Here is a 13,470-nt window from a genome sequence, read left to right as displayed (position 1 = left end):
CAAAGCCGTGTCCCATGCAGCAGGATGGATGCATTTCCCACTGATTCTTAAACAGGATGTTAGGAGCACATCCCTCATTTAAACTCTCCTTTGCAGATCCTGTCACTCAGCTTTCCCCAAGAATTTGGTTTGCTGCCTGGGAAATTCTTTACCTGCATGGGTTTCTCCCTTCTGCCATACGTGTGCATGCTCACACAAGCACACAGCAGCACCGAGACCGTCGTTAATTAGTTCCTAAAGCATCACCCTAGAAAGACACGGGGAATTAAGGATGAGTCACAGGCTGCTACCATGCGGTTGATCCTGGCTTGCAAACCAAACAGAAGGTTTGTCTCTTTCCTCGTTTCCTTCAATGTTTTTTTTTGGGCTGTGAATGAATTTGGCCACTTCACCACAGGGCCCCACACAACACATCAACAGCCAGGTGGAAAACCCACGCCTGCTTTGGGGCTGCGCTGAACACTGAGGGTTCGGGACAGTGATGTATCAAATAAATAAATAAATAAAATCCGTCCCACCCACGACAGCCTTTTCACGATTTTTTTATTTTATTTTATTTTATTTTATTTTATTTTATTTTATTCCCCTCTAAGTCCCGCGGAAGCAAAGCCCTCCCCGCTGCCCGCCGGGCCCTCTGTGGAAAGTGCTGCCGCCAATGCTCAGACTGAGCCGGGCGGTGCGGTGCGGGGTGGGGGGGGGGCCGGGCGGGGCTGGAGCCGCCATGGGGCTGCTGAGCGTCGGCCGCGATGCGGGGCCGGAGGCGGGGAGCGGGGATGTGCAGCACCTCAACCAGCTGAGCGCCGAGGTGCGGGGCCGGGGGAAGGAAGGGGGAGGGGGGGGAGCAGGCGGTGCCCGGAGCGGGCACGCAGGAGGCTCTGAGGCGCGGCCTGCCCCGGGTTGTGGTGTGAAGGCGCTGCGGGAGGCTGTGCCCGGGCTGCAGGCCGCGCTGGTGCCAGCAGTGCTGGGAGGCGGCGGGTTCTGCCCACAGCCGGGCCCGGGGGCGGCAGGGAGGCCTTGAAAGGCTTCTGTCTCCCCTGTCACTCTGCTTACCCCGTGCGTGGCTTTCGTGGTGCTTCAGAGTGGATGTTTGCATCCTCTCCCACTGGCTGTTATTTGGATCACACAGGGTGGAACAGCCACGATAGCCACGAGCCACAAAAGCCCTGTGCGGTGCTGGCTGCACAAACCCCTTGGGTGTCTTTGGAAAGAGTCCATGTGCAAATGCTGCCCGTAGGCATCTTGTCATGGTGAGGGCTGGGGGGCACCCCAGCATTGGGAGCTCAAACTCCAGCACAAGGAGACAGGTAGAGCTGCACCAGGGCAGGATATCGCCCCCAAACTGCGTGGTAAGGGGGGAAAACAAGGTGCTGAGGAATGAAGCGAGGTGCTGAGGAATAAAGCATGCTGATGCTCTCTATTCCTGACACCATCCTGTTTCTTCACAGCAATTCTCAGCACTGACTGAAGTGCTCTTCAGCTTTCTGACAGAGCCCAAGGAGGTAAGGCAGCACACAGAACACGAATGCAGTTCTCAGGTGAGAAGCGTGCAGAGATGAGATTGCGTTGTTGCTCTTTCTCTTGAGCAGGTAGAAAGGTTTCTGACTCAGCTCTCAGACTTCGCAGCCATGAATAAAATCAGCTTGGGCCCCCTGAAAAACATTGTCAAAAGTATTCTTCTGGTACCCAATGGTAAGTGGTACGTATGCATATGCTGCCCCGAGGCCAAACTGCTGTGTCCGTTCCTGCATGCAGCTAAAGGCTTCATGTCTTCAGAACTGCGTGCAGTTGACTTGCACAGTGATGTCAATAATGGCTCATAAACAGCTTAGCATTTAAGAATCAAAAATTCAACATTTGCTCTCCTGTTGCAGTATCCCTGCTGAGTGACTCAGGCTTTGTCTTCTTTACACTCGGCCTTCATACACGTTTTGCAGGCCTGGCTGCACTCACTCACCTGCTTATTAACTGCAAGCACAACACTTTGTGACAGTAACAGAGCTTGCTTCAACCCATACCTGTAATCCATTTGTGCTAGACCAGCACAGTCTTATGTTGGCACCACGTCTTTGCACTTCATCCAAGTAACCCAGCACTGTGACTCCTACAAGAACAAAGCACCATTTGAGGGCTGCATTCACGCCCCTCTGGAGTGGACTGGGAACCAGCAGGCACAGTTCCAGGCCATGTGCATGTGATGTCTGTCCTTGTAGTCTCATTTTAGAAAAACACACAAGCCTCCAGTGACTTCTCATTCATAAACACTGGAGGAGAGGGGTGGAAGAACTCCCTTTGCATGCCCTGTTCGGACTCCAGCACTGTATGGGATTGCTCTGATGTTTTGGCTGCCATTGGATGTAACACTGCATCAGACATCCTGCATGCACATTCATGCCACACTGATCCTTGTTATCAATGGTTGCTTATAAATATCCTTCAGTCCCCCATTTCCCATAGCGTTCCTCACAGCAGTGAGGCCACACACAACAGTTTCCCACACTTGGGCTCAACTTTCATTCTACTATTTCAAGCCATTTCTTCTGTCCCAGAGAAGCACTGAATAGTTTCCTTCCCTACAACTGTCTTGGAGGTATTTAGTGCAGAATTGGCATTTTCTCCCTTCCTGTTTGTGCACTGGGGGCACTCAGCCTCACAGTTCCTGTTTGCCTGCACTGGCTCCAGTCCTGTTACACCTTCTCAGTAGCTCTGGGATGGCACGGGCTGCACCAGAGCAGAACACAGCAGATAACTTTGCCTCTGTGCTACACAGAGAGCCACGTGGGGCTGGCAGTCTCTTTGAATGTTCCCAATTCCTGCTCCTGGCTTCAGAGAACAGAATCCTTGTAAACTTCCATGTGCTGCCTGCGCTCCGGAACAAAGGAGGCAGACACAGCGGGGGAAAGTGTTATATGCACACGTTCACACCCATAATCCAAAACACAGCAGGTAGGTCAAATTAGTAGCCTGCCAGCCTTAACAGTTCCCCTTTAACAAGCAAAGCTTCTATAGGAGAGAAAGCAGCAACTTCAAAACACAACTGCTGCTGCCGTTACCATGGTTACCTGCAATGAAATCTCTCCCTCTCTCTCTCAGGCACTTCCATAGGACTGACTTTTAAAGCACTGGGCATCTGCAAAGATACCAGCAGACACAACTGTATTTCCTACTGGCAAGCTGTGGTTTGTTTCAAAACACAGTCCAAGAACATTCCTTCTGTGGCGAGGTCTCCATCCCTGCATCTGTTTGCCTCAGTAAGGACTGGTTCCACTCAGTAGAAGCTGATTTTTTTTTCCCTTGCACTGTTTATTCAGGTGCCCTGAAGAGAAATCTGTCTCCTGAACAAGTCAGAGCAGATTTTGTTGCTCTAGGTAGGTCACGTGACTTCGCTAAATAAAAGCTAATTAATATTTATCACCGATAGTAACCTCATACGGTTTCTCCCACAGGCCTCAGTGAAGAGAAGGCCAGTTACTTTGCAGAGCAGGTATGAATACGTCCTTGCTTGTTTCTGAACTAACAAAAAGTCAGTCTGTGAGTGGGAAAGGCAGAACCCCGTGCAGATACATCAGCTGCTTTCTTCAAAACCAGCTCTGAATTTGGAACTGAAGATTCTCAGATAACTGATAAGAAACACTTGTGTAATGGTGCTGTGGCCTCTAGCCCGTGGGCTTAGTGATTCCTGCAGCTCTTTGTGGCTTCCATCTGATTGTTTTTCTGCTTTGCATGCTCTGAGCCCTGGGGTCACGCACTTACACGAACACATGACTTTTTGTGCAGGTATTGTTACACAGAACCAATGTTTAAACAAAACCAGTGAGTTCCAGTTCCAGAAGCAACAGGCAGATGGAATTCCTTGCAGGATTCATCTTTGAAAGCCCTCCTGACTGCATTAGTTTGTCCCATCACACACACACACACACTTGGGCTTCTGTTTTCTGATGTATGTTGAAATTACAGGTACCACACATAGATCCTCTCTGAACTGATGGTGTGTTTTGTTCTTGCAGTGGAAGCTGAATGCCCCCACCCTGACACGGCTGGCTGTTGGTCAGACACTGATGATTAACCAGCTGATAGACATGGAGTGGAAGTTTGGTGGTAACGGAGCTAAAACTTAAACTCAATGGGTCAGGAAACCCAGCAGCACCTTTTGGCTGTAGAACATTTTGTTTCACAGCTCAGCTAACATTATCTCCCTTCTGCTCTTTCTGAATCACAGTGACTGCCGGGAGCAGTGAACTTGAAAAAGTGGGAAGTATCTTCTTACAGGTAAACGTCCTGCATGGGAGAATTGCAGTGCAGTTAGGGAACAAGCCATGGCCAGGCCTGTGGGGGAACTGGCTGGGAGAGGAAGCAGAAGAAAGCTGGATCTCACAGTAGCTGGCTCTGCAGTGGCACATCTGCTTCAGTCTTCTGAGCGAGCTGCCAGCAGATAGCAGGCATGCTGCTATTTGTTACTCTTCAGAAGGCACCGCGTCACAGAAGTGCAACCCACTCTGAAAAGCTGTTCAGAAAGCTCAATCTAGCAAAGGTCGTGTTGTGTCAGGGAGGGAGAGGGAATGCGATCATTTATAAGGACTTCCCAGAGATCCTCCCTTATCTATTCCTACAGTGACACTTCTTGAAAAGCCTGTCAGAGACGTGTGTTCTGTGCAGCAGTCTGCTCTGAGTTTCAGTGCAAACTCCTGTCTTTTCACAGTGCTTGAAATACAGGCTTCTGCACTGATGCATCTCTGCTTTTCCTTCCCCCTAGCTGAAGCTGGTGATTAAAAAGGGGAGCCAAATGGAAAATGTATACGTAGGTGAGTGAACCGTTCTGGAAAAGAAGCAAGCGTTGGAGAACATGAAATCTGAGCTGTAGCTCAGAGCTTCTGGGTGTTTGGGAAGGTGGGGGAGCTTTGGGGGCAGACCCAGCAGGAGTCACTGTGAGGGCATTGCTGGGAGATGCTCCTGCCCGGGCCTCTCCTTGATGCAGTCACCCTGGGAGGCATTTGGGAACACTGACTGTTGGGCAGTCCTCACATCTTTGCAAAAGTCAATGCAGATATGCCATGGAGCACAGGGAAGCAGTTAGAGCAAGAAAGTAAACAATTGAGAAGTGTCAATTGCTGTTCCAAGAATCCTCACCTGGAACCCACGCACAGTCCAGCTAGCGTAAAGAAACAGCTGCTGAGAGTCAGTGCTTAACCCTGCCTAGCTTAGGTGAACCTGAGTTGCTCTGCGACAGCACCAGAATGGCTTTCCCAGTGCTCAGTGTAACCTGACATCTCACACTGTATACCTCTATTATTTTTTCCCTACAGAGTTAACGTTGCCCCAGTTCTACAGTTTCCTGCATGAAATGGAACGGGCCAAAACCACACTTGAAAGTTTCAGCTAGAACTACAAGGACCTGCCCTGCTGTCTGTCCAGGGTGGTTAATTTCTCCTTGTGGACCTGCAGATCTGCTCTGTCCCAGCTGGTAAGAGAAGATGAGGCTGTGCAACAAACAGCTGTGTCAGAAGGACCCATCAGTCCTTCAAAAGCCAAAACATGGGCAAGTGTTTTGAAGACACTGCAAGTCCACCTGCCTCTTTTTTATACTATTATGAGAAATGGTCAGATATGGATACTTGTACTAAAACAGCAAAGAAATAAAGCCATTCCCATCCTTCCCTGTTTGTATCAGAACTTGATTTTTTGAGAAAGAAACAGAGCAAAGAATCACTTTCAGACTAGGAGGAACGGAGCAGGTACGGGTAGGATACAAGGAGCGTATCTAGCGAGAGCATCTGCCTGCTGAACCACTCAGGGCCCACTTTGAGCCTCTCATTCTTCTTGTGACAGGAAATGGACTGATTGCATCCTTCCCTATTGGGTCTTGGGAAAAATATAGAATTGTCATAGAATGGTTTGAGTTGGAAGGGACCCTGAAAGGCCACCTGATCCAGCCCCTTGCAGTGCGCAGGGACACCCACAGCTCCATCAGTGCTCAGAGCCCCCCAGCCTGACCTGAGTGCCTGCAGGGATGGGGCACTGTAACAATTGGGCAGATCAACACGATGGGAGGGGTCAGCATGATACAAAGGTGCTGGAAGGGAAGAAGATTGCTTACCTGTAATAGTTCAGATTTGCAGAGGAAAGCTGCAGAAAGGAGGGGTCTCCAGCCAGAGATCCTTCCCCAGCGGCAGTCAGCCCTTAAATGAGCTCTAAGCGAGGTGCAGCCGGGCTCCACCCTTGCAGTCCCACAGCTGAATTGCCTCCACCTGTGCTGCCAGGGCTGACCACGTCCTTTCCCCAGGTGCTCCATCAGTGGTTCATGACTAAACAGTTACCACACAGGCGCCCACCTCATTTCTGTGCCGCCGCCTCCCCGCCCTCCTGCAAAACCTTCCCTACATCCCATCTCAATCTCCCCTCCTTCACGTTCGTCTTTTCAGCTTGCAGAAAATCCGGCGCTTTTCCCCGTTGCATTTCATGCCATCCTGCATGAGTGCCTGGAGCCCCTGGTGCGGATCGGCTGAACCACGTGCTTGGAAGGCAGCGCGGGGAATGCTGCTGGCAGGCCTGGGGACGGTATCTGCGTGTTTATTCTCGGACACATCAGGCCATTCACGAGCGTTTTAAGCCGTGTCACATGATGAAGGTAATAAAAACAACCCAAAAACTCCAAATTCTTTAACATAACGCCCAGCAAAATATTCCATCTCCCTTTTGGGTGGCAGGAAAAGCCCCGGAGTGCTTTCTGCAGGCAGAAGGAATTTCTTTGCTTTACATTTTCTGTTGGCCATCCCTCCCTTTTCCTCTCACCCCCCCTCCCCCCGTATCGCTGCCGCACCGCTCAGCCCATCCCATTGTGGCAAAGGGCTGCTGGAAGATGCCATGCTCACTCTGGGTCAGGATCCCCATCTCCTGTTTCAGATTAAGCTCTGTGGGGCTGACGCACGTTGCAGCACACTGACCCCAAGCGTGGAGGTCACCTCTGTGCTGCTCCACAGTCTCCAGTGCAGAGAGCATGGGGGTCACGGCGACCCACTGCCCCAGGAGCCGTTTGTCCCCTGTATTTGGCTGTGTGAGATGGAGCCGGGCCCAGGGGAGGGACTGGGTCATATCCTGCACAGGCTGGGAGATGTGGTGCGGCCTCATCCTGCGCGGGGCTGGGAAGGTGAGGGTACAGGGGTGGGCAGTCCCGCTGCAGCCTGGTTCTGCCTGGGTTTCCCGGTGGCTCTGGGCCTCCTGCAGTACCGGCGCTGCCAATTCCGGCCGCCTGCGAGACCTAATCTCTGTGGGACAGCAGGCGTGGGGGAAACGGGGCCCCTCGCAGTGTGGGGTGAAGCTAACCACACTGCTGCTGTCCTCTGCCCCCCCTGGGGCTCTCTCGGCCCATTTCCTCCCACCCAGAGACTGCCAAGGACTACACCGCCCCACGGGTATGAGGCCATCCCACGGCCCCACGCATCCCACACGTTGTGTCCCCTGCGGGTGAGCGACAGTTGGGAGATCGGGGCTGCTTCCCCGGGGCCCATCACCCCCAGCACAGCTTCAGTGCCGCTGTGATCAGCAACCATGGGAGATGGCCAACGCTGCTCTGGGCAGAGCCCCTCACGTCTGCCTGCCTGCCAGGGTGACCTCTCCCACCGCGCTCATCCCTTCTGCACTCCAGGTCTCCCATTCCAGGAGCTGGAACCGGACCAGGAGCGACCAGAACACACAAATACCTATGGAGGAATGCCAAGAGCTTTTCCTAGAAAGTGTTTGCTGCAGGAGAGAATGCTGTGGGGCCCCGCAGACCTCCCTGGGAGGAGCTGTGGGATGGAGGTGCACCAGCCCTGGTTCAGCACCCGGGGCTTACAGGCACGGAACCTGCCTTGTGATGTAGGCACTGTGCTGTGCGTGGCTCCATTTCTGCTCCCTGTCCGTGCACCTCAAATCTCCATCATCCCAGTGCCCGGCTGTTCCCATCTGCAGCACCGCTGCATTCCTGCTGCAGGCGGCTCCCACTGCAGCAGCCATCAGGAGATGTGGGCAGGAGGGGGCTGTCTGGGGACCACTCCATGCAGACACGTCCCACACCGGGCTCAGGCAGGGAGGGGGATGGCAGAGCCGGAACCAGCAGCCAAATGCCCCCCAGCACAGCCTGCCCCACACCGCAGCTCCAGCACGCTGAACACAGGGACCGGGGGCAGGCAGGGAACACAGCCCCAGCTCCACATGGATCTGCAGCAATCGCAAGAACAAGTTCAGGTGCCCCAAACCCCCAGATCAGCAAATTCCTCACAGCAGAGGCCAGAGCCCGGCTATGCGCAGCGGGGCCTCCGTGACCCCTACGGCCCGAAACAAACGCTGCATTATGGCGCTGACCCCACAGCCTGCCCGGGGCAGGCAGCACCGGCCCTGTCTCTGCGGGGAGGCTGCGGTGGCCGGAGTGGGGCCACGGGGACAGCCTGCATGGGGACAGCCACGCTGCAGCCCTGCTCCAGCCGTGGGGACGCGTGAACCTGGAGCAGTGCCTCCCATTCAGGCAGGAGGAGGGAAGGCTGTTGGTGTGCGAGGCAGCACAAATATTCCTAGCATGTCCTCCGTTCCCGAGCCGTGCCATCTCTCGAGGCATTTCTTTGTCCGGGCGCGTTGGGAACAATTGGGGCTGCTCAGCCAGACCGCAGGCTGTCGATCAGCAGAGCGAATGAATGCTCAGCCATAAGGAACCCATCTTCTGCTGCAGCACAGGGAGGTGGCCACCAGAACGGGGCCCGTGGCACACAAAGGCGCCGGGAGCAAACAATGCCCAGGCGGCAGCGCGGGCACAGGGTGGTGGCGGAGCCCCACGGCCCCTCCAAAGGGAGGGGATCCCGGTGCCCTGAGCCCTCACATTGCCCCACACCCGTGGAGCACTCCCGTCCAGCTCCGGTGGCGATGGCTTCGCCGCGGGCACGGCTCTATTAGCAGCCCCCGCACCACGACGGGCCCAGCCCGTATCCCACCACCGTGCCCCACCACTCCCAGCCCCACACCGGAGGGCAGCGCCCCACTCCTCGCCGCACAGCGACCATTTCCCTGCGCTCCCCGCAGCGCGCAGCTCCATTTTATAGGTCTGCTCTGTCCCAGGGGCATCGCTGCTGCAGCTCAGCCGCTAATGAGGTTATCCCCGACCACGCCACCGAGTTCGCCATGGAAAGAGAGGGAAAGCGGCGTTAACCCCTGCGCTGCCGACACAACGCGCCGCGCTGCGGAGCATCTTTGTTCCAACACGCGCCCTCGGCGGTCCCGGTGGCGACGGCGCTGCCGCAAAACGGGCGAGGAGCCCTCGTGCCGCCCTCGTCTCTCAGCGTTCCCACATCTGCAGAAGGAGCGCCGCGGCTCAGAGCAGCGCCGGCCTTTGTGCGCCGTGCCCCGGCGCTGGGATTGGGGGAGCGGCCCCAGCGCCAGCCGTGCTCCCGCTTTGTCTCGCAGCAGAGCGGGATGGCGGATGGCAGAGGGACGGCAGCCGGGATAGGGGGCGGTGAGCGTCGCTCCCGCCGAGCAGCACCGCTCTGTTCACCGTCCTCGGGAATTTACCCCGCGGTGACGCTCCCACACCGCCCCGCGGGGCTCGAGATGGGTTCCCCACGCGGGGGGAGCGGACCCCCAGGCAGAGCCCCCCCATCCGCTGCCGACCCGGGGCACTGCGGGCACCGCGCGCCGCTCCCCCTCCCCGCCCCGCTGCGTGCAGTGCGCGGTGCGGCCAGCAGGGGGCGCCAAAGCACCGCGCTGTGCCCGCAGCCCCATCCCCGCCATCCCTACCCCATCCCGTCCCACTCCATCCCCATCCCATTCCCACCCCAACCCACCCTGGCGCCTACTGCTCCCCAGCCCTCGCCCTCCGTCCTCCAGGCACGGTCCCCTACATCTACTCTACGGGCATCCATCTCTTCCCCACCTCTCCCTCCAGTCCCACTCCTCTCCAAGCATCCCCCCCTCCCCCCCCCCCCCCCCTCCACCCCCTGCCCCGTGGCTCCCAGCAGCCAGTACCCCCCTCCCAACCCCACACCCCTCCGGCATTGCCATCTCCCCCAGTTCCCATCGGCCCTTTTCCACGTGGGCTTCCCTGGCAGAAGCCCCGGAACCACCCTAAGGCAGAGCTGTGAGCATCACCCGCGGGTACCACGTCCACCACCAGACGGCCCTACGCCACTGCCCAGAGGGGCAAACGGGAACGCGGGCACACAGCACTGAGCCCCACGCAGGCAGCATCAGTCAGCCCCTGGCTGGGGTACAGGAGCCCTGTCACGTCAGCCACCCTCTCCCCATTGCCCAGAATTATTCAGAACACAATAAAACCGAAGACCAACTGTCCCCATTACCTCTCGTTGCCTGGGGACGGTGCCGGAGGAGCCCCATCCCACTCCACAACGTGCCACGTCGGGGCAGTTCACCCGTCAGAGCTGATTAAAAATAATAACGATAGGAAACACTGGGCTCATTGGGGGCTACCTCCAGGCATCTGGTTACTGAACCAGGCAGGCTGGTATTTTTAGCCTCCACTACAGAGCAGTTGGCTCTATATAGAGAGAGGAGCCACCATCCACCACCTATGTAGGGCACATGGTAACCACAGGCAGCCCACGGGCTGCCCCTCCCAGACCCCCCCAATAGGATTTCTAACCTGCCCCACAGCCCCTCGCCCAGGTGCCCCCAGCCTCTCCCACTCCAGGGCTCCTCCATTAACATCTCTCCCTCTCATTAGCTGCTTGGCCTTTATCCATCGCTCCCCTCCCAGCGGGATTCCCATCAGCTGGGGGCACAAAAAAAAAAAAAAAAAAAAGGAAAAAAAAAAAAAGGAAAAAAGAAAAAGGGAGGGTCTGCTGCCCTGTGATAGACAGCACTGCCTAAACATGGCGCAGCACAAAGGGCTCGCAGAGCTTTTATTGCTGCTGATCCCCGCGCCGCTCCCTGCCTGGAGCACAGCCTGCCCTCGTCGATGGCATTTTGCAGACCCCGCTCCCGAGGGCCCCGGGGTGGGCTGCCCGCTCCCGGCTGTGACAAACAGGCCGAAGGGCAGCGGGTCCTTCGCTGTCAGTGAGGCGGTGCCATCTGTTCCGCAGGCGCTGCCCGGTGTCACGCCGTGCCGCAGCAGCGCAGCCGAAGGGCCCGCACCCACACGGGACCTCCGCTGGGCTCTGATCCGATCCCCGCCTCCGCTTCAGTCGCGGGCAGAGCAGGAGGGTCCCACCCAACCCCCCCCCCAGGCCTGTGGATGAGTCACTGAGGGGTCTGGGGGCTGTGGTGGGGGGCAGCTGCCCAGCCCCGTGGAGCCCCGGTGAAGGGGTAGCAATGCAGGGCTGCAGCCATGCTGGGGGGCCCCGCACGGAGCTGCGTCGCGCTCTGCCCTATTGCGGGTGAAGGGATTTGTCAGCAGGGAGCTGATGAGTCCCGCAGGGCTGCCCTGCGCTCCCCCTGCCCGGTGGGCGGCTCAGAGCACGTGGCCGGGTGCTGTGGGGCTCAGTGCCACCCACCGTGCTGAGCACCCCGTGGTTCCCGGCCTCCGCCCGGAGCCGTGCGGTGCTGTCAGGCTCTGCTCTGCAGATCCGGAGGCGTTGACCCCGTGAGCGCGTCTGGAAGGTGCCGGGTGTAACCCAGCAGTGCTTGGCACGCGGTGAGGGCACACGCTCGGAGGGAGGAATATTCTTTCACCGGGAGAACAAGAAGAGCCCTCTGATGGCTGCCTCGTCCCCTGTAAACACCAACTTTGAGAGCATCAAATTACAGCCGCTGTAGAGGCTCAAAACAAGACGGCAATCGGGAGCGCAGGGAGGCACAGGGCACGGCGCGGAGGGGAGCATGGGCCGGGGGCAGTGGGGCCGTGACACGGCGATAGCCCACTGCTCACGATGGTTCCAAGGCCGCAGCCAAGCCCCAGCCCATCCCAACCTACCCCGTTTCAGCCCATCCCAACCCATCCCAGGGCAGCCGGTTTGGGGAAAGCACCGCAGAGTGGCTGCAGCCCCGGGAGGGCACGGCACGGCACGGCACGGCACGGCACGGCACGGCACGGCCGCTGCGGCTCTCAGCTGCACGGCACAGATGGCCCCACGGCGAGGACAGGGCAAAGCGAGCCAAGGCGAGGGCTTGGCGTGCTGCTGCCGCCCCCCCGCTGCCAGCACAGCTCATGGGATGGCGCCGTGCCCGCAGCCGGGGGCTTCTCCCCAAGCAGCCCCACAAAGCGCCGGGCTCCGGCACCAGGGGAAGCCTCGCGGGGGGCCGAGCGATGGCAGCGCCCGCAGCGCAGCGCAGCCCGGCCGGGCGCGGCTCCCGGGGCCGTGCAGCTGCTGCAGCGCTCGGTTCCCGTTCGCAGCGCTGCTCCACGGGACGCGGCTCCGCGCTGCGGCGCTCCGTGCCCCGCGGCCGCACCCCCCTCTCCTCCCTCCCCTCCCGCTCCTTCGGGGCGGCGGCACCGGGGGCTGAAAGGAGTCGGCAGAGCCCGTCGTTTTCCGCCCAGCCGCAGCTCCTCAGTGCCGGGGCTGCGGGCACCGTCCCGCCCGGGCGCGGCTCCAGCTCCTGCCCGGCGCCCCCGCCCCCGCGCAGCCCTTTCTTTCCCTCCCAGCACCGGGGATTTGCTCCCCCCCATCCCCCCACGTCTCCCCCCTTTTTCCCCGCTCCGGCTCTCTCCGCCCTGCCCTCCCCTCCCTGCCACTTTCATTTCCCTCATCCCCCGCCTCCGGCCCGGACTGGGAGCCGAGAGCTCGGCGGGGCGGAGGGGAGGAGAGAGCACCGCACCGCACCGCCCCGCACGCCGCCCCGCACCCCCGGGCCGGCTCCGCGCTGCCCCCGCTGCGGCAGCTGCCGGGGAGGGGCCGGGGGGGGGGGGGGGGTGTGCGGGCGGGGCTCAGCTGCGCTCCGCGCTCGGGATCAGCTGCGCCGCGCCCCAGCCGTGCCCCCCCCGCTCCCCGAGGAGGGGCCCTCGGCGACGCTGCGGGATCGGGGCTGCCCGCACGGCCCCGCCGCCCCCCGCACGGCCGCCCCGCGCGCAGACAGCGCTGTCGGATCGAATGCGTCTTAAAACCCCGCCGCGCGGCTTTGCGCCGTGCGGGAGACGGAGAGGTTCGCGGATCCGCCAGAATCTGTGGACGGGGGACGGGGAACCACAAGGCAGGAAGGAGAGAGATGCTCGCAATTATCATCCGGCCAAACCCTTCCAGCATATTGCAGCCATAGCAACAGAGATGGGCTGTCCCAGCCGGAGTCTGCAGTGCAATAAAGGGAGAGAGAGGGACGCAGGGAAAGAAAGAGCCGTGCGTTGCGCTGGGCAATTTCCGAAGGGGTTGGCACAAACAAACAGCAACTGGAAGCAACTGGAGCCAATCCCCCCGCTCCCTTTGTAATGCTTTCTGACACAGATTCCCTCTCCGCGGCTGACTTTGCAAGTTTCCTCGTCCTCTCCCCTCCGCGCACGGCTTCTCTTCATGCGGCTGAATTATACACGAGAGGAGGGACGTGCTGGAAATTCTGGCTTTAAAA

General features: G+C 58.6%; 1 protein-coding gene across 2 annotated transcripts; it reads left to right on the top strand.

Annotated features, from left to right (window-relative positions):
- The first annotated feature begins 706 nt into the window (after positions 1–706).
- COMMD7 (COMM domain containing 7) lies at positions 707–5,651 on the top strand. 2 transcript variants are annotated; one of them, NM_001278014.2, is made up of 9 exons: positions 707–805; positions 1,446–1,499; positions 1,587–1,689; positions 3,309–3,365; positions 3,444–3,481; positions 4,005–4,095; positions 4,217–4,266; positions 4,751–4,799; positions 5,301–5,651. In NM_001278014.2, exons 1-9 carry the CDS (start codon positions 722–724, stop codon positions 5,375–5,377), a joined length of 603 nt encoding a protein of 200 aa, NP_001264943.1. In that variant the 5' UTR covers positions 707–721; the 3' UTR covers positions 5,378–5,651. The 2 variants fall into 2 exon arrangements, with proteins under 2 accessions (NP_001264943.1, NP_001264942.1); NM_001278013.2 differs by having other exon boundaries at positions 1,584–1,689.
- The last annotated feature ends 7,819 nt before the right edge of the window (positions 5,652–13,470 follow it).

This window comes from Gallus gallus, chromosome 20 (genome assembly GCF_016699485.2).
Source record: "Gallus gallus isolate bGalGal1 chromosome 20, bGalGal1.mat.broiler.GRCg7b, whole genome shotgun sequence".
NCBI classification, from domain to species: domain Eukaryota; kingdom Metazoa; phylum Chordata; class Aves; order Galliformes; family Phasianidae; genus Gallus; species Gallus gallus.
The sequence above is the reverse complement of the archived record's forward strand: the minus strand, read 5'-3'. Positions and strand labels throughout refer to the sequence as shown.

What these genes read in the sequence shown, in the direction of transcription:
- COMMD7 (NM_001278013.2), top strand. Translation starts at nt 722, where the DNA reads ATGGGGCTGCTGAGCGTCGGCCGCGATGCGGGGCCGGAGGCGGGGAGC. An exon ending in CCAGTTACTTTGCAGAGCAG is followed by an intron (nt 3,482 to 4,004) that starts GTATGAATACGT and finishes TTGTTCTTGCAG; the next exon opens with TGGAAGCTGAATGCCCCCAC. An exon ending in AATGGAAAATGTATACGTAG is followed by an intron (nt 4,800 to 5,300) that starts GTGAGTGAACCG and finishes TTTTCCCTACAG; the next exon opens with AGTTAACGTTGCCCCAGTTC.